The 22262-nt window shown below is 40.1% G+C and overlaps 1 protein-coding gene across 2 annotated transcripts in view; it reads left to right on the forward strand.

The window, feature by feature from the left end:
- Window positions 1–22262, forward strand: part of SRGAP1 (SLIT-ROBO Rho GTPase activating protein 1) — a 273423-nt gene that overhangs the window by 202277 nt on the left and 48884 nt on the right. For both annotated transcript variants that reach the window (XM_032874653.1, XM_032874654.1), the window contains exons 7-10: window positions 4146–4367; window positions 6371–6472; window positions 15813–16010; window positions 16499–16583. In XM_032874653.1, coding sequence (XP_032730544.1) covers window positions 4146–4367; window positions 6371–6472; window positions 15813–16010; window positions 16499–16583 — 607 coding nt within the window. The remainder of the gene's footprint in view (window positions 1–4145; window positions 4368–6370; window positions 6473–15812; window positions 16011–16498; window positions 16584–22262) is intronic.

Raw genomic sequence — 22262 nt, forward strand, 5'->3', positions numbered from 1 at the left:
AGACTTATAATACCTAGTGAGATCTATCTTGGCAGCTGTTAGAATATTAAAAAACAAAACAAAACCAAAAAATGCCCTTCTACTTCCATTACTCTTTCCTTCCCCAGCTTTAATCCATAATTTTATGTACCCATTCAGTTTTTCATTCAGAAGATCACTGTTTTGTTTTCATAAAATATCTTATTGGTTTCTTGTGTATTTTCATCATTAAATGCACTTGGGTTATAACTCAGCTCTGTGCAGAAGCTGGTCTTTCATACTGACATTAATAATTCATAACCTCCATAGAATTACTTTAGGCCTTTTAACCAAGTATCGTGAATCTTAACATAGCCAGTGTCATTTTAGCATCCAGTTCGGAGAAAAGACGATTCTGTGACATCCTTGCTGTCCCAGGAGACCTTGAATAAAAATTTTATTCGTGTTTCCTTTAAAGTCCAGGACACTTGAAAAACCTAGAGCATAGAAAACATTGCATATCAGAAGTAACAGAATCATGCTAATTAAGTGGCTTTCCAGACTGATAAGCTCTGTAGGGATCAAAGATGGAAATTGTCCATCAAGCTCATCATAGAAACCTCCACCTGGGGTATAGCATTCAAGTCCAGAAGACACCTAGGGGGCCCCCTGGACTGGCTACAAAGCCACATGCATACTTCTCCGCACCCTATTAGGAAACCGCCAGGGAAAGCAGCTACCTTGCTAGGTCCTGTGCCACCAAATCCACCTGGTGACCTGAGTGTGGAGGCAGGCACAGGACATTTGTGACATTTACTCCCCAAAGAAGCAACTCAGAAATTTGAGGAACAGAGTGGTTTAAGTCCGGGAATAATAAAAACTTAGCGTGTGTTTTTTCCTACTTCAATTAGGTAGTTGGGGTTGAATTTCTTTTTTTTTTTTTTTCCCCTCTTTTTCCTTTGTTCTTCCTCTCTTTCTTCCTTTCTAAGCTGAAAAGAGACTCAGTTTAGAGGGGGGCTTTTTCTCTAGGTTGTTTCTTTCCTTAGTATCAATTTTCTAGGTACTCCCATTGGGATCCAGTACTCATAAAATAAAGCAGCTTATGTGATTTGCTTCATTATTATCAAGCCGAACCTGTCTTTTTTCGGAGTAGTGGGGTGTTCTGAAGCACAAGTACATTTCAAAGAAACTAGGCCATTTCCTTTACCCATTCGTGTTTGCACAAGACGAGGTATTACTGGAATGTGGAATGACTCAGTCCCTCTGTTGTATATAAAATGCTACATGGAACCTTTACGAATTTCGAGGAGCAAATGAAATAAAAGAGGACTTTGCTCATCTGAGCCTAGAATTTTTTAATTAACTGGAAATTTTTCTCTATATTCAAGTGCAGCTGATTCCACTGAAAATGTACCCATGATGAGACTTCCGCATTTCACAATTGTATTTTGCTTGTATTTGTAATTGTGATAAGGCAGCTTCTCTCTGCTCTTTTAAATCAAATAATACTTAACTCACGTTGATTCTCTTGCCCACTCAGAGAAATAGCACTCCCAGTGGACAGGATTTTGGGACTTTTTTTTTTTTTAAAGATTTTATTTATTTATTTGACAGAGAGAGATCACAAGTAGGCAGAGAGGCAGGCAGAGAGAGAGAGGGGGAAGCAGGCTCCCTGCTGAGCAGAGAGCCCAGTGCGGGGCTCAATCCCAGGACCCTGGGATCATGACCTGAGCCGAAGGCAGAGGCTTTAACCCGCTGAGCCACCCAGGTGCCCCTGGGATCTTTTTTTAATTGAAGTTTTAGTGTGGTGCTTCTCAAACTTTAATGTGCATATAAACACCTATGGGTTTGGTTTTGTTTTTAACTTCAGATTCTAATTCATCAGGTCAAGGCTGAGGCCCAAGATTCTGCATTTCTAGCAAGTTCTAGGTGATGCTAATGATCTACAGACCACACTTTGAATAGCAAGATTTTAGAATATCTCTACAGAAAAGTCCCAAATTTAATAATTCTAAAATTGGAGGATGAGGGTAGAATTGAATCTGTGCCTTCGTAAAGGCCGTTCTGATGGTTCCCATCCTGGTGGGTGTGTCCTTTGTACGAGGTTACTTCCTTTGTGCCCCTCTACGACTATCTTAGCAGGAAAGTAATGAATAACTTATATGCAAATTCCTTGAAAATGGAGGTTATGTTTTACTGTATTCCAGTCTTCATATTCTTGGAGCCTAGCAAATTTCCAGGTACCTAATAGATGGCCAATTAGTGGGTTGAATTGAATCAAATTGAATTGATTGAATTGCATTAGAACAATATAGGGATGCCCTGGTTTTATACCTTTATAGACCACTTCCTCTTTAAAAAATTTATATTATATCTATGTACAAATGTAAAATTCTTTCAGTATTTTATAACTGATCAGTACCCAGAGTTATATTATTTCAGTTATATTCTCTTAAAATGCAACATGAAAAAGATAAATGCAAATACAAATAAAAGGTAATGAAAATTTAAGAATCCCAAAATTCTATCTCCAGTGAAAGGACTTTGGCAGTCGTTTTTTATTTATGAATTTTTTTCTAGGGATAAGAAAGAAGACATTATTCCTGAACTTTTTTGGCAGATTCAAACCTGTTCTTCTCACTTCTGAAAGAGTACAGATTATTTTGGAGTCATCAGTAAATTATACAAATCCAAAATATCACAGTTATTGTGTTTGCATCCTACAAAGATTTCAATTAATCATAGTCTCAATAAGCATGAACAAATTTAAATGCTATTTTTTTTCATTATTTCCTTTCAGTATTTTGTTTTGCCTCTTTTATTTTTTTTTAAGATTTTTTTTTTTTATTTGACAGACAAATCACAAGTAGGCAGAGAGGCAGGCAGAGAGAGAGAAGGGAGGAAGCAGGCTCCCCGCTGAGCAGAGAGCCCGGTGCGGTGCTTGATCCCAGGACCCTGAGATCATGACCCAAGGCAAAGGCAAAGGCTTTAACCCACTGAGCCACCCAGGCGCCCCGCCTCTTTTATTTTTTGACACATTTCTTGAGATACTATTCATATACCATATAGTTCATTCATTAAAAAATCTGCAATTGGCTTTTAGCATATTCAAATTTGTGTAGCCATCACCATGATCTATTACAGAACATTTTCATTACTCAAAAAGAAATCCTATATCCCTTAGTCACCACCCTCCAGGTCCTCCATTCCCTAGCAACCACTAATCTACCTTCTATCTCTATAGATTTACCTATTCTGGACATTTCCTATAAATGGAATCCTACAAGGTGTGGTCTCTGGGGGCTGGTTTCTTTCACTTAACATTTTAACGTTTCAAGGTTGATCCTAGATGTCGTAGCATGTATCTGCACTCCCTTCTTGTTATAACCAGATAACATTTCATTTTGTTTACTTATTAGTTGGACATTTAGATTGTTTCTGCTTTTCAGCTATTAGTAATAATGCTGCTATAAACACTCATGTACAAGTTTTTTTGTGTGAAAATTTGTTTTTATTTTCCTTGTATATATTACTAGGAATGGAACTGCCAAGTCATATGCTAACTCTGTGTTTCACTCTCTGATGAACTGCCAGACTTTTCCAAAGAGGCTACAATATTTCACATTCCCATTAGTAGCATATAAAAGATTCCAATTTCCCTACATCCTCCTCAATGACCGTTATCTGTCATCTTTATTAAAACCCTATTAGTGGGTGTGAAGTGGTTTTAATTTGCTTTTCCCTGAGGACTAATGATGTTGAGCATCATTCCATGTGCTTGTTGACCATTCGTATATAATTTTTAGGAAATGTCTGTCCAGTTCCATTGCTCATTTTTTAGTTGCACTATTTGTCTTTTCATTATTGAGTTGTAGGATTTCTTTATATATTCTAAATACAAATTTTTTAAATCAAATACATGGCTTACAAAAAATCTCCCATTCTGTGGGTTATCTGTTTACTTGATAGTGCCCTTGAAGCACAAAAGTCTTCAAATTTTATGAAATCTAATTTTTTTTTTACTTGTACTTTTGATGCCTTATCCAAGAAACCAATGCCTAATGCAAGATCATGAAGGTTTACCCCTATGTTTTCTTCTAAGAATTTTATAGTTGTTGCTGTCACATGTAGGTCTTTGATCCATTTTGAGTTAATTTTTATATATGGTATTGTTTTATTTTTTTAAGTGCTGTGATCTTGGCTACCATGCAAGTCTGAACAGAGCCCTGAGAACATATCTCTCTGCAGAGTATAATCTTGAAACTTCCAGACATGAAGGCTTAGACATTATTGAGAATGCAGTTGACAATTTGGAGCCCAGGAGTGATAAGCAGAGATTCATGGAGATGTACCCTGCCGCGTTCTGTCCACCAGTGAAATTTGAGTTTCAGTCTCACATGGGTGATGAGGTCAGTGATTGATTGTTTCAAAACTAATGAATATTGTCCTTTCATTATATTAGTTAGTTACTCTTCACTTGCTTCAACCTAAGAGTTGTCAGATTTCCCAGTTCTGTTCTCTCCCCTGCCTTTGTTTGGGATCTTAGCTAGTTATATCCTAAGATTGGCCACCACCACCTTCCCTGCTCCATCCCGCCCCATCCCCAGCTGCAACCAGATGCCCGCAGAGGCCAACCCTGTGGACAAACTCATTTGTAAGCACTACACTGTCTCAGGATAGTTAGTCCTTCCTCTACCTCTAGACATTCAGATCTAAATTCAAAAGGAAACATTTTGCTGGCCCAGTAGAATCTCTCTGAAGACTTCTGATAATCTTCATTTAAAGATCCCCATAAAGAAAAATAATTACAAATCACAGGAGCATGGGAGAGAGGGAGGAAAATGCAGAACATTTTTTTTAAGACTCCAGTTGTCTCCAAACTGGTAAAATGAGCATTAGAAATGATGTATCTCGGGTTCTTTGTATGAATTTAGCTTTCTGTCCTATTTTACCCAAAGAAGAATATCCATCTAAGCTGTGTACGAGTTGCAGTGCTGTATTTTATTGTCTGCGGCCGCGAAAGCAAGAAGAACCAATTAATGTGCACGCTAGCTAGCACTTGGTCTTCCAGCTGTGCAAAACAATACTCATAGATTAAGAACTCAGTATTAGCTTATTGTGGTCACAGTGTGTTTTTAAAAATAGATACAATCGGGATGACAGATTTCTTTAGCGTCATATTTTTTCTGAGACACCTAGTGTTAAGATTCACAAGATAGGCTTGTGCCTGCTGTATTTCTAACCCAATTTTATATTTGCTTGATCTGATAGAGTAAATTACTCAATAAAAAATAGTAAGCGGTTTTTATGCGAAGAGCACATGAATTTGAGAGGCAGGTTGCTTACCCCACCCAAAGTTATGTTTCCAAAACTAAATGATTACTGTTACAATTTTTCAGTTATGGATATGTCAAACATAGAAGGATAAAATAGCACAGAGAAGTGATTGGGTTAGCAGTTTTTCTTTTTTCTTTCTTTCCTTTTTTTTTTTTTTACTATTATTATTTTTTAAAAAGTTAGTCAGTTGCCCCTTTTTTTAAGGCCGGTTCTGCCAGGGAGCAGCGATCTCTGTAATATTTGGGGGACTCCATAAAAGGAAACCCCCATGTGCCAAGAGCATTTCTGTGACAAGGAAAATGAAGAGAAACTTCATTTCTGGTGCAATTTTAATATAACTAAATATAATATAATTAGAAGGCTCTAATTTTGACCTTAACCATTATTGAGATCAGAGCCAAAATATGTTTCTGCTACAGACTGCAAGAAGTAGCGCCTTCACATTCATGGTGAATCCCATGATTTGGCTGATACTGGTAAGGCAAGCCATGGTTGAAAGATGCTAATAGTGACATTTCCTGAGTCTTAATCTATTCCAGGCAGTGTTCTAAGTACTCTCTATACATGAGCTTATTTCATCCCTGCAAGGACCCCATGGTGTAGGAAATGTTAGTATCCCCTTTTCACAGAGAAGGAAGCTGAGGGCGAGTAAGCTACCTCCGTCCTCTCTGACTGCAGCCAGTAGGCTCTGCCACCTCCCCTCCTTTTGCCTGTGTAGTTCACGTGGGTCCTCCTTTGCACTCTGCCCCGCAGTCATTCCGAATTCCACCAGTGAGACGTCAGCATCAACGCTCCCTCTCCAGCAACTGGCCCATTCTTAGATCTCGAGAAGCTTCCCGCAGCTGCCGTCTTCCCCTGTGGTATCCAGGCCACACAGCTGCATTCCATTCTCACCACTCATGTAGCAAGTCAGTATTTAACACCAAAGTTTTGAGGCGGCTCTTCGGAGTAAAGATGTCCCTGGAATCTAGAGGGGATCTGTGTGACTCAGGCAGCATCTAAGTAGGAAACCCGTGCCTCTAGAGGCCAGCTTGATGGCCCTGTTGTAACTGTGGTTTCTGATTCCCCCGACCAGGTGTGTCAGGTCAGTGCCCAGCAGCCGGTCCAGGCAGAGCTCATGCTCAGGTACCAGCAGCTGCAGTCCCGACTGGCCACGCTCAAAATCGAGAACGAGGAGGTGAGCACGCTTTCTGCCCCACAAGTAATCTGATTCTAACATGCACTGGAAGACATTGTCACGTGACCTAGGCATATTGAACATTCCCAATGCAATCTCTTCATCATGCATTTTCAGCTGGTTCCTAAAATACCCCTTGTCACAGATAAATGCAAAGATTCTATATTATACCAAAGATGAAACCTTTACCAGGGATTCACTACACACACACACATAAACACACCTTTTCTTTTTAAATTTGTAATTTGTACTGAAAACAGTTCCCCTAAATGATCAAATTTAATATATGTGTCCAAGAATACACAATAGTGTGGAAATAAAACTTGACTGACATGTTAATTTAATCCTAACTTCTGAAATGAGTAATTTCTTTGCTTTTTTATATTCTTTAGATTTTTGGTACTAAGCATGGCATTACTGATACAATAGTACAGAAATCATATTTTAAAAGCATACTTGAATGAGAATAGGAAACTGTTTATTTGCTGATATTAGAGGCTTTAGGTGAATAGAACATAAAATGTGAAGTAAATATATGTTGAACCAGAAAGCAGTCATACAGTTCAGCTGCCTGTTTCTGAAATTAATTTAATTGTATCCATGATCTCCTTCAATAAAATATACCACAAATGTTTCTAAGGCTCTCAGCCATCACATATAAGAACCCAAATCAAACTTAAGATTGAAAGTTTACTTACTGGTCAATGTTTGCATAGCCTCAGGCATGATGGGATCTGTATTCTGATGATATTATCAGGAATCTCTCTTTCCATCATTTTGAAATTATATCTTCACATGTGCTTTCCCTCATCCTGGGATAGCCCAAACTACATGGTCCCTATAACTTGCCCTCTCACCCCAGCCCAGGGTCTTTATCTCTGAACTAGGATCCTTTATTGGCCTGACCTCAGTCACAGGTACTTCCAGACCAGCCATTACATGCAAGAAGTGGGGTTCTTTCGTGGATCAGCATAGAGCCCTTTAACTGACAGCTCCAACAGAAATACGTATTTTTAGAGATAATTCCTGAAAGGAAGGAATGTGAGACAGAAAAAGAAAACAATAACAGTAAGTCACCTTGAGGAAGTAAATTAACCAGAATGCACTTTGGTACCCTTTTATTTTAATCCCATGGGATGTTATGAACTCTATGAACATGTGTTTGGTTCTGTTAAAAAAAAAAAAAAAAAACAGTGATGTGTTTCTAGACCAGTCTAGTTTGGTCAAAATCCATTGCAGCTTTCTGGCTTCCATTCTTTCTAGCAGAACCAAACCAGCCCTCTTCCACACATGTGTATTTAAGATGCAACCATGTGATTAAGACTTCAGTTGTTGTGTAAAGTCTCACAGATGAGCCTTTCCAAAGGAAAGCTATTGCTCTTCTGGAGGTGTTTTCGAGCTTAGGGTTTTGGTGAGGCATCACCAAACACTTGCCTGGTGCAGTTTACTGGAACCTAATAGAGCTACAGTTTGTACATGTAGTGAGTTCCAATTTGTGTGTGTGTGTGTAGCCTTCTGCTGTTTTACTTGGAAACAGTCTTTAAACTCTAGGAAAATAATGTGTTCTACACAAGGTCAAAACTGGCAGCCCACAGACCTGTTTTGTTTGGCTCCCACGGTTTTGGCCTGTTGAAAATGAGCAAGTCTGGTGACTCTGACCTTGCATTGCCTCACGAAGGGAAGAGTGGGATATTTGAATTCTACTTTGCCATAGTCATTCAGCTCCCAATTTTCTTACATTGGACTCTTCCATTTCTGTTGCCTGTCTGGCCTCTGAAGGCCTTTGAGGTTTTGACCTTTAAGGTATGCCCTTTGGGGCATAATGTAGAGAAGCATTGTCCTTATAAACTTGATTAGTGGCAAACAGTGCTTTCTGAGGGTTAAAAGCATTTCTCATAGAAACAAATGAATTAGATTGTCCTGACTTTTCCAGTGAGCATGACTGGTGGTTTATGATCTGTTGGATATGGGACTACTGCACTGTCATAGAATGGGATTCCCAACGAAAGGAAGATTTAAGTTGGATTTTTGACAATCAGTAGATTTCCATTGATAGAGAAGGAGGAAAAGTTGTTTCGGTGTATTTCAAAATGTCCTGGAAGAACCTTGATTTCCCAGAGGAATTTGGTCATCATCCAGGCTCTCCTTGAGGATAAGCCAAAGGTGAAGCTGAAATCAGATGACAAGAGACTTTGGGAGCCAACTAAGGGATTTTGACACTGTGAGGCAGTTCATTTCAGTACAATAAATATTTGTTCATCAACTTCTACGCTCCACATATTTTGCCAGGTGTGGGGAGTACAGAGATGAATGTCACAGTTCGCATCTGTCTTGCATGAGAGCCAGACTATAACAAGTCATTTATATAATACAAAAAATAAGGGATGTAACTTGGGAACAAAATAGCAATCATTGCTGATATAGAGTCCTTTATAGCGCTCTTCCCTACCATAAATAATTTGCCTCTGATCCTCCAATGTTAGAGGTCAGAAAATTGACACATTGCTCTCAAACCAAAATATACAAGGAAAGAAGCATGTCTCTGCCTCTGCACAGACAGATACACACAAAGAACAAAATTCACTGGGAAAGAGTTCAGTTAACTAAAAATAATTACGACTTCCCCGTGAAAAGATAAAAGTTGAAAGAGAACTTCATCCAAGTTTACAAAAAGTGTGGACAGGGCAGCTAAATAGAACATGAACGTTTTCACCAAATCTTAAACAACTACACATAATGGGCATGATTTGAAACTGTAGGAAGCTGTTTTAGAAGGGAATTTCCATGCTAAGAGCCTACACGCCATAGATAAATTTTGTTTGCTCTGAAGTGCTTGATTTTTAAAAATTAGTAGCTGTCATTTCAAAAATTAGAAGTTTTTTAAATCTGTTTCCAGTTTCTAAACAATTAGAAAGCCTGATCATACTAGACCTGCATTTCTGCAGGAGGATATCTGGCTGGAGCTGAGATGCTGTGTTTAGACACAGAGCATGTGCTTCTTGTTTGCCATGCTCCCCACTCACCCCACTTGCCTTATTTCCACTACTTCCTTGGCCCTTGAAGACATTTGTGTTTGCGGCACCAGCCTTAGAACAAAGTGAGCAGTAAGCATTTATGAACTGGCCTCAGTGTACTCGCATGTAGTAGAAGCTGAATGAAGTTTCAAAAAGGGCTTCATTGAATTTGGGGTGATTTATAATCAGATTATAATAAACAGATTTATATTTATATTATAAACAGATTTATAATGGATTGTTGTCTCCCCACAACTTCACATTTGCTTATTCAGCCTTTTGAAATGAGCTTTCAGTTTCAGTATGCTGCCCGCTCACATCACTGTACCTCCCTCCTGATGATTTCAGCCTCCCGTTGGCCGGCCGGCCAACACACGTTTATTAGTGCTCACTGTGGGTTGTACACATAGAGTCAGAGCAGAGCCTGCTGCCCACACAAGTTCATTTCCATTTTTTTGTTTTCTTTTTCTTTCTTAGAAGTTTAGCTTTTTTATTTAGAACATTAGTAAACATTCCTTTTAAAGACAACACTTTGAAAGCACCCTACAGCTAAATAATCATTGATTATCTTTCTCACTATAAATATTCTCCACGTTTGTTTCCATCTAATGTTGCATGGTCTTTTACACATTCTTCACGTTTGCTTTTAATCTTTGTTACAGGGATTTCAGCTTGGGGTTCCTTCCCTCTGCTCCTTTCTTTCCAAGCTAGCTCTGGAGTGATTCCCCCAGAGCTGTGGGTCATCTTCACAGTTGGATTGATGAGCCGTCAAGGATGACTAGGCCTGTGTAATGTGCATGGCACAGTGTCATAAAATAATGTGTGTATTAGAGGTTGGCTTGTGTCCCCCCCAAAATGTATATGTTGAAGTACTAACCCCAGTACTTTAGAATAGACCTTTATTTGAACACTAGGGTCTTCACAGAGGTAAAGTGAGGTCATTCGAGTGGGCCTTCATCCAGCGTGGTCAGCGTCCTTGTCAAAAGAGAAAGTTGGCACACAGAGACAGAGGAGGCTGTGTGAAGAGACACGGAAGATGGCCGTCGCAGGTCAAGGATGCGAGCCTGGAACAGACCTTCCCTCATGGCACTAGAGAGGAAGCAGCACTTTGCTCTCAGACTTTTGACCTGTAGGACAATGAACTGTAGTTGTTGCAGCCCCCAGCGTGTGGTACTTTGTTCTGGCAGCCCTGGGAAACTAATACAGTGTGTTTAGAGAATAAAATCAAAACAACCATTTTGTTTTCTCCAGTGATCATAATGTCCTGTGAGTAAAAGGGCCAAAGAGCTGGTCTGCAGCCGCCCACAAAAGTCACCTCTTCTCTGTCACTCATTTTGATTCTCAGCACATGGGCACTCCTCTCCAGTGCTGTACATTCTTCGGGTTTTTCATAAATGCCTTGTCACGTTTTTGGCCTTTCCTACCAAAGCTAACTGCGTTTTCCTGCTGCTAATAGGGCTCATTACAAACCTCATATTAGCTGTTTTGTAGTTACCTCATTATATTCCCTCCTTGTGGCTTATTAACATGACTTCTGTGTCAGAAGCTGGTGTTATTCTTCATCGAGAACATCCCATGGGTTAGTATGTAGTCCCAGCCATCCTGTCTGGTGTTTTCTGTCACATTCTTTATTCTTCCTGACAATTCCAAATTTAACCATGACACTCTTGCTTCAAAGAAGAAAGTTAAGTAAAGGAAGAAAAACGGTGTTGTTGACAATGACAGGAATCACGTGGCTGCTGCTGGGTCCACAGTTTGTGGGCCTGTTACTGTGGAACCTGCTGGGTGTGGATCCTGTGTGGTCCCCTGGGAAATATACCGCCTTTAAGATCTGGGGCAGTAAGTCTGGTGCTGGGGCAAGGGTCCACTTCAGGGCCCGCAGTTGGTCCACAGATAGTCTGTTACCAGATGCTTGAATGGGTGTGACACCCACCAGTTTCCTGAACAGGTTCCTAACAGATAGGACTAGCTCTACACCCTAGTTGAAGGCAGCTGGCTCCGAGTCCCAGGCCCCCTCCAGGATGCATAGACAGACATGTCTCCCACCTGGAGCCAGGTTCCAGGGCCACTTCGAGATCTACAGATAGACTGAGGTCAGCAGGTCTGCCTCCAAGAGCACTGAGAAGCATGCCTTCTAACAAGACACTGTACATGGAAGATTGTTCCGTGACCAGGGCTGAGAAGGACTGGAACTACATCATGGTCACGGTCCACAGCTGGGACCAAGGTCAGTAGGCCTATTGAGGCACAAATAGATGTGACTCTTCCTGGATCCTTTGGCAGGTAGTTCTGGTGACAGGACCAAAGCCAGATAGGACCATAACGGAGTCCCCAGAGGGACCGGCTATTTCTGGGTCAGTAGCCAGGACCAGGGTTGGGAAGCCTCCCACCTGGGCCCAGGCCTGCTTTCTCAAATTGGTTCTCCTCAGTCCTGGGCTCCACCAAGGTTTTACAAATTCTTACCTGGATCCCAAATCTCCCACAAATGCAATTTTGTCCGTGGATGGCCACCAGATTACTTGTGGGGCAGGGAAGAACATGTGCAGGGGAATCTCCTATTTTGCCATCTTGCTGATGTTACCTCTGGAGGGGTGAGTCTTTTCACTCAGCCTATAAATATATAATCATGACTTCCTTAAAGTAACCACTTACAGTATTTTTTTAAATAACCTTTAATACTGCTTTTTTTCCCCAGTAATCTCTCTCCTTTGCATCGTGCACATCCCCAGCAATAATGACTAAGTCTGTTAATTTTCTTTGTACTTTTTTGTTTTATTCTATCACATGATCTCTTTTAGATCAGAACTAACACTGATTGGCATTAATTCTTCCCTAAACAGTATTTTGTTGATTAAAAAAAAAAAGTAATTGAAATTTCTACTTCCTGTAATAATGAACTGAGTCACTCAGTTAATTATTTCACATTTCACTGTCCTGAACAAGATGTCTGGCCAAGCCTGAAGTCCATGGCACAGAGAACCATATGTTTCCAAAATGAAGAGCATCAAATATTTTGAACAAAAATAAAGCACGGTGATTTTGAACTATTAGTTCCCTGATCTGCTTGGAAAAATAAATAGACATTCTCTCTAGAAGATGATAGTCTCACCCTAACTTCAATAACTCTACCAAATAACTCTACCGACTTCAAATAACTCTACCAAAACATCCAGCAAACAGACATCAGATCAAAGAGATGCCCACAGGAACTCCAAATATTGACATTATCAGAAATGAACTATAAAAGAGCCACTTATTGTGTTCAAGGAGTTAAAAAAGCCAAGCTTAGATTTCAGTAGGGAACCATAAACTAAAAACAGTGAAATAACAGATTTTAAAATGTACCACATGGAGATTCTAAAAGTGAGAACTACAGTGTCCCAAGTTAACAAATCAGTGGATGGTTTTAACATCAGATTCAACACAGCTGAAGAGTGAATTGTCAAAGTGGAGGACAAATCAAAAGAAAATAATCAAAATGCAGCATGGAAAAACAAAAAGATAGAAAATACAAAGAAAGGGGCACCTGTAGTTCAGTCAGTCAAGCATCTGACTTAGGCTCACGTCATGATCTCAGCGTCCTGGAACTGAGCCCTACATTGGGCTCCCCACTCAGTGAGGAGTCTGCTTGTCCCCTCTCCCTCTGCTACTCCGCCCCCCCACTCATGCATGGACTTGATCACTGTCTTCCAAATAAATATATAAAAATCTTTTAAAAAATATTTGAAGTGAAGGGTAAGAGATAAAGAGAACACAGTGATGTTTAGCATACTAATTAAACTCCCAGAAAGGAAAACAATAGAAAAGGAGACAATATTTGCAGAGATAAAAGCTGAAAATTTATTAGAGTTTATGAAAAATATCACACAATTCAAGAAGTCAAAAAAAATCCTGGTAGAATATATTTTTTTAAATCCTTACATAAACACGTCATGGTAAAACTGTAGAAAACTTTAGGGGCACCTGGTGGCTCATTTGGTTGAGCATCTGCCTTCGACTCAGGTCATGATCTGGGGTCCTGGGATCGAGCCCAATTTAGGCTCCCTACTCAGCAGGGAGTCTGCTTCTCCTTCTCCCTCGGTCCCTCCCCTCTGCTTGTGCTCTCTCTCAAATAAATTTTTAAAAAATTTTTTAATGTAGAAAACTTTAAAAGCAGCTGGAGAAGCAAGCAAAGTAGCAGTGGACTCACAGCAAACTTCTCATCAACAGGAACACAGAAGCAAGAAAATGTAGTGGTTATCTTCAATGTATTGAAAGAAAATAAACTGCCAACCAGGAAAAAATACTTTCATAAGTGAAAGTGAAATAAAAGACATTTTCTAGTCAACGAAAAAAGAGTTCACCACCAGCAGACTCATGCTAAAAGGAATTTCTAAAGGCAGGGAGTACTCTTAAAAATATAAGGAAAAGTGGGGTGCCTGGGTGGCTCAGGTCATGATCCCAGGGTTCCCTGAGATCAAGGCCTGCATTGAGCTCCCTGCTCCATGGGAAGCCTGCTTCTCCATCTCCCACTTCCCTGCTTGTGTTCCCTCTCTCACTCACTGTGTCTCTCTCTGTCAAATAAATAAATAATCTAAAAATACACACACACACACACACACACACACACACATATAAGGAAAGGAGGTCAAATAATGTAACATATATGGATAAAGCATAATAAATACTGACTATATATAACTGATGTTTTTAAATATGTGTTAATATTTATGTACAAATTTTATTATAATACATTATAAACTAGCATATAAATAAGGAGAAGTAAATGAAGTTAAGGTCCTCTAAATTCTGTACTTTGGGAGAAGGATAAAGCTATTGATTTACACTAGACTTTGATAAGCAAAGGTAAACTCTGACCTAATTGTGCAAAATAAATGTAGAAGACAAAAGCTCCTAGAAGATAACATAGAAGAGTATCTTTATGGCTCTGAGATAGGGAAATATTTCTTAAATAGGACACAAAAAGTACTAATCATAAAGGAAGAGATTGGTAAATTGATTACATTAAAAGAGACAGTTTATTTGGATTCTAGAGTGAAAAGCCAGCGCAGAGTGGGAAAAAGATATTTGCAGTACCTGTAACTAACAAAAGGCTCATATCCATATCTACAAATAAATAAGAGAAAGACTTATAACCCAGTGGAAAATTGAGCAGGAGATTTAAACAAAGTATTTGCAAGAGAGGAAATCCAAATTATCTTAAACGTATTATAATGAGCTCAATCTCAGGCATCAGAGAAATGCATATTAAAACCACAATAAGATACCACTACACACGCAACACAGTGGTTTAAATTTTATAAGCTGATAATGCCAACACTTGATGTGGAGTAGCAGGAACTGTCTTACGGTGCTAGTGGGAATACAAATCAGAACAATAGTTTTGGAAAACAGTCATGTATGCTAGACGTGTGTTCATGTCAGTATTATTCTCAGTAGCCCAAAACTAGAAATCAGTCATCTATCAACAGTAAAAGGAATGAATTACGATGCATTCCTGCAATGAATATTCAGCATTCACCAATGAAATACTATACTCCCAAGAAATGAATAAATCTTACTCCATAAAGTTGAACAACAGAAGCAAGACAAAAATTATACATGCTATAGGATTCCATGTGTATGAACTAGAAAAAGGCTAAAACTACTATGTGATGTTAGCAATCAGGATAATGGCTACTTTGGGGGAGGAAAAAGGGGCTTGTGGTAATTGGGAGAAGCACAAAGGTGTTTGTAGGGGACTGTATGTCTTGATCTGAGTGGTGGTCACATAAGTGTGTGATCACTCTGGTCATTCATCAAGCAGTACACTTATGGTGTGTGTATTTCTTGTGTGTAGTTTAATTTCCAATTTTAGAAGGTTACTTTAAAAAACGTAACTGAGGGGCGCCTGGGTGGCTCAGTGGGTTGGGCCTCTGCCTTAGGCTCAGGTCATGATCTCAGGGTCCTGGGATCGAGCCCCTCATCGGGCTCTCTGCTCGGCGGGGAGCCTGCTTCCTCCTCTCTCTCTCTGCCTGCCTCTCTGCCTACTTGTGATCTCTGTCTGTCAAATAAATATATAAAATCTTAAAAAAAAAATGTAACTGAGAGAGTACCCAGTGATACATGAGACTTACAAGGATCCAAATACTCAGAAATATACTCTTGAGAATGTCTCTGAAGAGAGCCTCTCTTTACATTGGTGGTAGTGGGTGTTGTTTCCCTATCTCTCTCCTCTTCTTGGGGCAGGGCCTATGTCTTCACCTCCGCCTGACAGAGTAGATTCTCACTGAGTGTGGGATTCATGAAATCATGGGGTAACAGGAGAAATGTGTTCCTGTCCCCAGGTGAAAAAAACGACCGAAGCCACCTTGCAGACCATACAAGATATGGTCACCATCGAGGACTACGATGTCTCTGAATGCTTCCAGCATAGCCGCTCCACAGAGTCTGTGAAGTCTACGGTCTCTGAGACCTACCTGAGTAAGCCCAGCATCGCCAAGAGAAGAGCAAACCAGCAGGAGACAGAGCAGTTCTACTTCATGGTGCGTCTGTCGCTTCCCAGCCACCACTGGGGCTCAGAGCTGGGGTCCCCAAACAAGCATCTAGAGTTTGATTGGAATCACCTGGGTTCTTTATTAAAATACGGACTCCCATCTGTCTTCAGAGTTGCCAATTCTTTTGGTCTGAGATAGGATTTGGGAGTTAGTACTTTTGTAAAAGTTCCTCAGATTTAAAGAGGACTGCTCTAAGACCACTTTTAAACTCTAACGTACATACGTGTCCCCAGGAGGGCTTGTAACCTTGTGGGTTCTGGTTTCAACAGGTCTGGGGAAGGAGGGATCCGGGAGCCTGTGTCCCTGATAGGCTCCCAAACGATGGTGGGTGATGCTGGTCTGTGTCAGACTGCCCTCGGAGTAGCAAGGTTCTAGAATCTAGCAGATAAAAGTGGCTGGATTTTAGACATCCCATGGAAAGTCCCTTGACATGATACACATTTTTTAAAGCTAAAAACGAATCTTTCCTTTTGCAGAAACTCAGAGAATATTTGGAAGGTAGTAATCTCATCACAAAGCTTCAAGCCAAACATGACTTGTTGCAGAGGACCCTTGGAGAAGGTCAGTTACTTGAAGCAGACAGGGAGGGTGACGTGGATTTTGTCCTGTGTCACGTTGCCATTTCGTGAAGAGTGTGAGTTGTGGGTTTGTGTTTTGAGAAGCAGAGAACATTGCTTGTTTAGATTGGGCTTTTGTTAGAACTGTAATAATCAAGTTCTCCCTGCAACTCTTTTCCTCACAAGCTTGGTGCTAACCTTAAGGAAGAATAGTGAAAGCTGGGGAGGGCTGAAAAGCCAACACAGAGGTCCTGAGGAGCGCTCTGCCCAGCCTGGGGCTCCTAACACCTGGTGCTCCTAACACCTGGTGCTCCTGACGGGAGAAGACTGGGCAGGGCTGCACCTGCTGACCACCCAGCCCCTTCTTCCTCACCCTCCGGGAATCTAGCTCCATCCCCTTTGTTGTAGGGGCCAGTATTTGTTCTCACATCTAATGCCTTCCCAGACTCCAGGAACCCGTTAAACCCATTTGGGTGACTTTTTTTTTTTTTTTCTTTCTGTAGACATTGATTTCACTTGAGAAAAAAAATCTAAGGAAGTATACTGCTGTAGCTAATAATAATAACAAAAAAAAAAAAGAATAGTCCCTTCCATGGGGTTTTCTCTGTGCTAAACTATTGTTCTAAACTATATATTGAGCTGGGCTGTAAATTTCCCCATTTTTACAGATGAGGAAAAACGATGGGGAAGAAAGGATTATAGGCAAAAGGGACTATTTAAATGTTAACTCTTTCTCTTTTCATCTTCTTGAAATTTAAAAGGAAAAAAATAAATACAAGCAAAGTCCCTTTTTTAAATGCCTCGTAGTCTGTAACTTTATCTTTTATTCACACTAGGCCTTGCCAGAAGTTATAAAAGTGAAAGAGAATACAGGTGGGAGTGGAGGATTGAGGGGACTGAGGTGTGTAACTCAGGCCAAAAAGAGATTGCTGCTCTTTGACCTCAACTCTTGCCCCCTACCATTCTAGAACCTTCCTACCACAAGGTGATTTTTTTCATCACCTTATCTCCTGGTGTCCTTCAAAGGACACATTATCCTCAGGGAATGAGCACTTGGAGATAGGTCATCATGACCTAAGGCTCCATGTGTTACAATTAGGATGCCAGATTCTAAGATAAAAGGCTGATATCATTTAGAAAAAGCATTAAAATTTAAACTACTCGAAAGTGTCCTGTGAAATAAAATAACCAAACACAATATGTGAACTTTCATTAGATTTTGAATCAAAAAAGCAAGTTACAAAAGGCATTTTAAGGAGAACTGGGGAAATTTAAATATAGACAGACTGTATATTAAGTGACATTATTGAATTCATTTTCTAAGATATGACAGTGGTGGTGTTATTATGAAGAAGGTTCCTATTCTTGAGAAATGTTTTCTAAGGGGCGCGTGGGTGGCTCAGTCGGTTAAGCGTCTGCCTTTAGCTCAGGTCATGATCCAGTCCCTCAGTGGGGAGCGTGCTTCTCCCTCTCCCTCTGCCTGCCGCTCCCCCTGCTCATGCTCTCTCTCTGTCTGTCAAATAAATAAATAAAAGTCTTTTTTTAAAAAGTGGCAATATTAAGAAAATGAAAGTCAAAATTGAATTTAAAAGAAAAAGATATGTTTGCTAAGTATCATATATCTGCACGTTATTTTCAATCAATGCAGAAGAAACGATACAGAAGGAGAGAAGGAAAGAGAAGGAAATAACGCCAGTGTGGCAAAATGTTAATAGTTGGGAAATCTCAGTGAAGGGTAGCCCTGAACAAGGCTTTCAGTTCTTCTATAACGGAGGTTGGAACTTTTTTTAAAAAACCCTTTTTTTTCTTTGAATAGTTGTGTTACCTCAGCAATCATGTCCCAGTTTGTTGTTTTTTTTTTTTTCTTTTTCCTTTCATAGTATCATGTAAGATCATTTTTTCCACCTACCACAAAATGCCTGATATTTCGGTGATGCCCCCAAGGTCAGTTGCCAGTCACCAAAGCATAAATTATCGTTAAGTGTTTTGATGAATGCTTACAGGCACAGAGTCCTTCCCTACAGGACTGGACACTACTTTAGAAATCGTGAGTTGGAGGCAATTAAGTGGTGGGTGAATTCATTCTTGGCCTACAGCATGCAGACACATGTGTTAATTCGCTTGGGGTCACATTCTGAAACTTTTATGATACTCATTCTACATAGATTCCCTGATGTCTCCTGGAGTGAAGGCCCCAGCGGTTCATACTGTTTTACGTGGCATGATTGGAAAGGGCTATATTTTAGCCAGCTTACTGAATCCATAAGCCATAGTCCATCGTTAGCTGCTGTTTTGTACCTCGTGAACTCTCAGGCAGGATTTCTTTATCTTGGGATTTCTCTCAGTGGGTTTCTCTTGTATCATAGCAACACAAGCTGGGTTCCGGGGTACCAGGCCTTCACCAGGTTGCATTTATTCAGAAACTGGATGGTTCCCATCAGACACACTAGTCTCTGCCCACACGCTGCAGACCTTCCACTCCCCGGCCCTGCCCCACGTGCGGGCTTGGCAGCACACCACACCACGCCTGGGCTTCATGCTGGCAGCTTTGCCCAGAGAAACCCTGAGCCTGCCCCCATCTTTTAGCTTGACCATTGTGGGCCTCCTGGCTTTCCGTGCAAGCCCTGTTCGAGTTAATAGGCTTATACCAAAGGAGGCGAGGAGAGTTAATGGTCCCTGCCCTACAATGAGATAATCCAATGGGGAGTCCTTATGAAGGAGCTCAAGTCGGGGCTTGGTGAAATAAGGCTAGTAGCACAGGATTCGATGGTGCGTTTGGGGACAGTCGTGATTTTTATATAGAAATCACAGCTCTGAATTATACCAGACTCACTGCTGCAAAAGCTGCCTTCATAGTAAAACAAATAGGGCCTAACCCAGGGATTTAGCAGTTGATTGTACACAGCTGAAACTGTAACTACAGACATGTGTTTGGCCTGTCTTGCTGCTTGCCTTTGGCAGCCGACCAGAGGCCTGGTCAGTGCTTTGATTTACGACACTGTGAAGCCGCTCGTGGGGGCTCTTAAAGGCGCACTGTCAAGATTCAGAATTCCACGACTTTGACAACTGCCGAAATGAAAAGAAACACATAATGAGTCCTCGAGACCAAAGTCACCACCTTCTTCATCATCCTTCAGCAGCACCGTTACAGCCTTCTTTGATGTCATTTGTTTTTCACCGGGAGAATTTACACCAATGGAAAGTGTTTTTTCCTTTTAGGAAGGAGCCTTCGTGTTCACACTGGCTTCTTTATGTGCAACATTTGGAGTTAAGGGGGGTGTCCATTATCAGTGCAGTTTTCGCCAAACACAGATGATCTGACACCGAAAGCTGAGTTCCATGTTAGGTTGTTTCTAGACCTGGGCGTATGGTTTCCAACAAAGGAACTAAATGGCTTATCCTCTTTGAATGCATTGTCTGTCTTTGAGTAGGAGCACAAACACCCTTTCGAAAGAGAAGCTGATTGTGAATAATTATGTTTTTTTAGAAAAGCAATGCATTCTTAAGGAAGAAAAAAAGGCTGAAAAGTAATGCCGGAGTCCTTATCAGTCATTCATTAGGGACCCGATTCCCAGTGCCTCGGTCCAGCTGGAGCTGGGCACATTTTAAATATTTCATCTAGTTGGGTTTTTTTTGTTTTGTTTTTTTAATCTCAGATTGCCACGACACTGTATTTTGGTTTTCCCTTTTAGTCTGTGGTGGTAAAATACATTGGAGTGTGAAAAATAATTCACTTCTTTATTCTCAAGTGAAATGATTGGAGTAGTCAAAGTAGGTGTTTGTAGCAAGAACAAGATAATCCTGGGTCATGGGTCATTTTTTGCCTCCAAATGGCTTATATTGTGGGATGGGGAGGGGAGTGAGGGAAGAAATTGTTGTTTTTAATAATTAAATAGCCTTCCAGAGAAAGTGATTGAAATCTAATCCTCAAACCACTGGAAGCTTTCACATTTCTCTGGGAAGCAGATTCTTCTAAGCTTGTGTGTTATTGATCTATTAATGATGATACTGATTAAAAAATAAAACCTCATTCATCAGTTGAGGCGCACTCTGTACTATTAGCTGAACAAAACAATGGATGTGGTGGTGGCGGTTATACCGTGAATGATAGTTCTCGAGAAGCTTGCTCTAGGCTCATTAATCAAAATGTATCTTTGATAGGTTTTTAATTTTTTATCTCATACTGTTAACCATGGATGGATGGAGCAAAATGATTTTAAGCCATTTAATATATGATCTCTTTCTAAATCTAGAGAATCTTTGCTTGGGATATTTTCACAAGAGTAGCAAAACTTCAAAGTTACAGAAGACATTTCATTTTGAAGGAGTTATTAGTGTCTTTATCATTGAATTGCTTGAAAGTGATTAACCCATTATCCATTTAATTTTGTAGATACTTTAAATTTTTATTTTATTTATTTTTTAAAGATTTTATTTTTAAGTAGTCTCTATACCCAAAATGGGGCTCAAACTTCCAACCCCAAGATCAAGAGTGGCGCACACTACTGACCAAGCCAGCCAGGGCCCCCAGGACTTTAAAATTTTAACTTAATATGTGTTATATAATTTAGTACATCTTAGCATTTTGTGTTTGACTTTAGCCATATGGGGGAGATAGAAGCATAAGCCATAATCCCTACCTTTCTTTTAGGATTTTCAAGGTACTTTCTGGGGAATAAGACATATCTTTACGATATATTACTTGGGAGCTCAGGTCTAGAATTAAAACAAACCTGATCAAAATAGCATCAACATTTTTCACAGAACTAGAACAACAAAACCTAAAATTAGTGTGGAACCACAGAAGACCCCAAATAGCCAAAGTAATGTTGAAAAAGAAAAGCAAAGCTGGTGGCATCACAATCCCAGACTTCAAGCTCTATTACAAAGCTATAATCATCAAAACAGTATGGTACTGGCACAAAAACAGACACATAGATCATTGGAACAGAATAGATAATCTAGAAATGGACCCACAACTATATGGTCAGCTCATCTTCAACAAAGCAGAAAAGAATGTCCAATGGAAAAATTCTCTTCAACAAATGGTGTTGGGAAAATTGGATAGCAACGTGCAGAAGAATGAAACTGGACCACCTTTTTACACCAGACACAAAAATAAATTCAAAGTCGATGAAAGACCTCAATTTGAGACAGGAGACCGTCAAAGTCCTTAAGAACAACACAAGCAGCAACCTCTTTGACCTTGACTGCAGCAACGTCTTGCTAGATGTCTCTGGAGGCAAGGGAAACAAAACCAGAAATGAATTGTTGGGACTTATTCAGGATAAAATGCTTCTGCACAGCAAAAGAAACAATCAACAAAACTAAAAGGCAACCTACGGAATAGGAGAAAATATTCACAAATGACATATCAGATAAAGGGCTAGTATCTAGAATCTATAAAGAACCCATCAAAATCAATACCCCAAAAATAAATAATCCAGTTAAGAAATGGGCAGAAGACATAACCAGACATCTCTCCAAAGAAGACATACAAAGGGCCAACAGACACATGAAAAAGTGCTTCATGTCACTGGGCATCAGGAAAATACAAATCAAAACCACAGTGAGATACCACCTCACACCAGTCAGAATGGATAAAATTAACAAGTCAGGAAATAGCAGGTGTTAGTAAGGATGCAGAGAAAGGGAAACGCTTTTGCACTGTTGGTGGGAATAC

This window comes from Lontra canadensis, unplaced genomic scaffold, assembly GCF_010015895.1.
Source record: "Lontra canadensis isolate GAN:19392208 unplaced genomic scaffold, GSC_riverotter_1.0 scaffold53, whole genome shotgun sequence".
NCBI classification, from domain to species: domain Eukaryota; kingdom Metazoa; phylum Chordata; class Mammalia; order Carnivora; family Mustelidae; genus Lontra; species Lontra canadensis.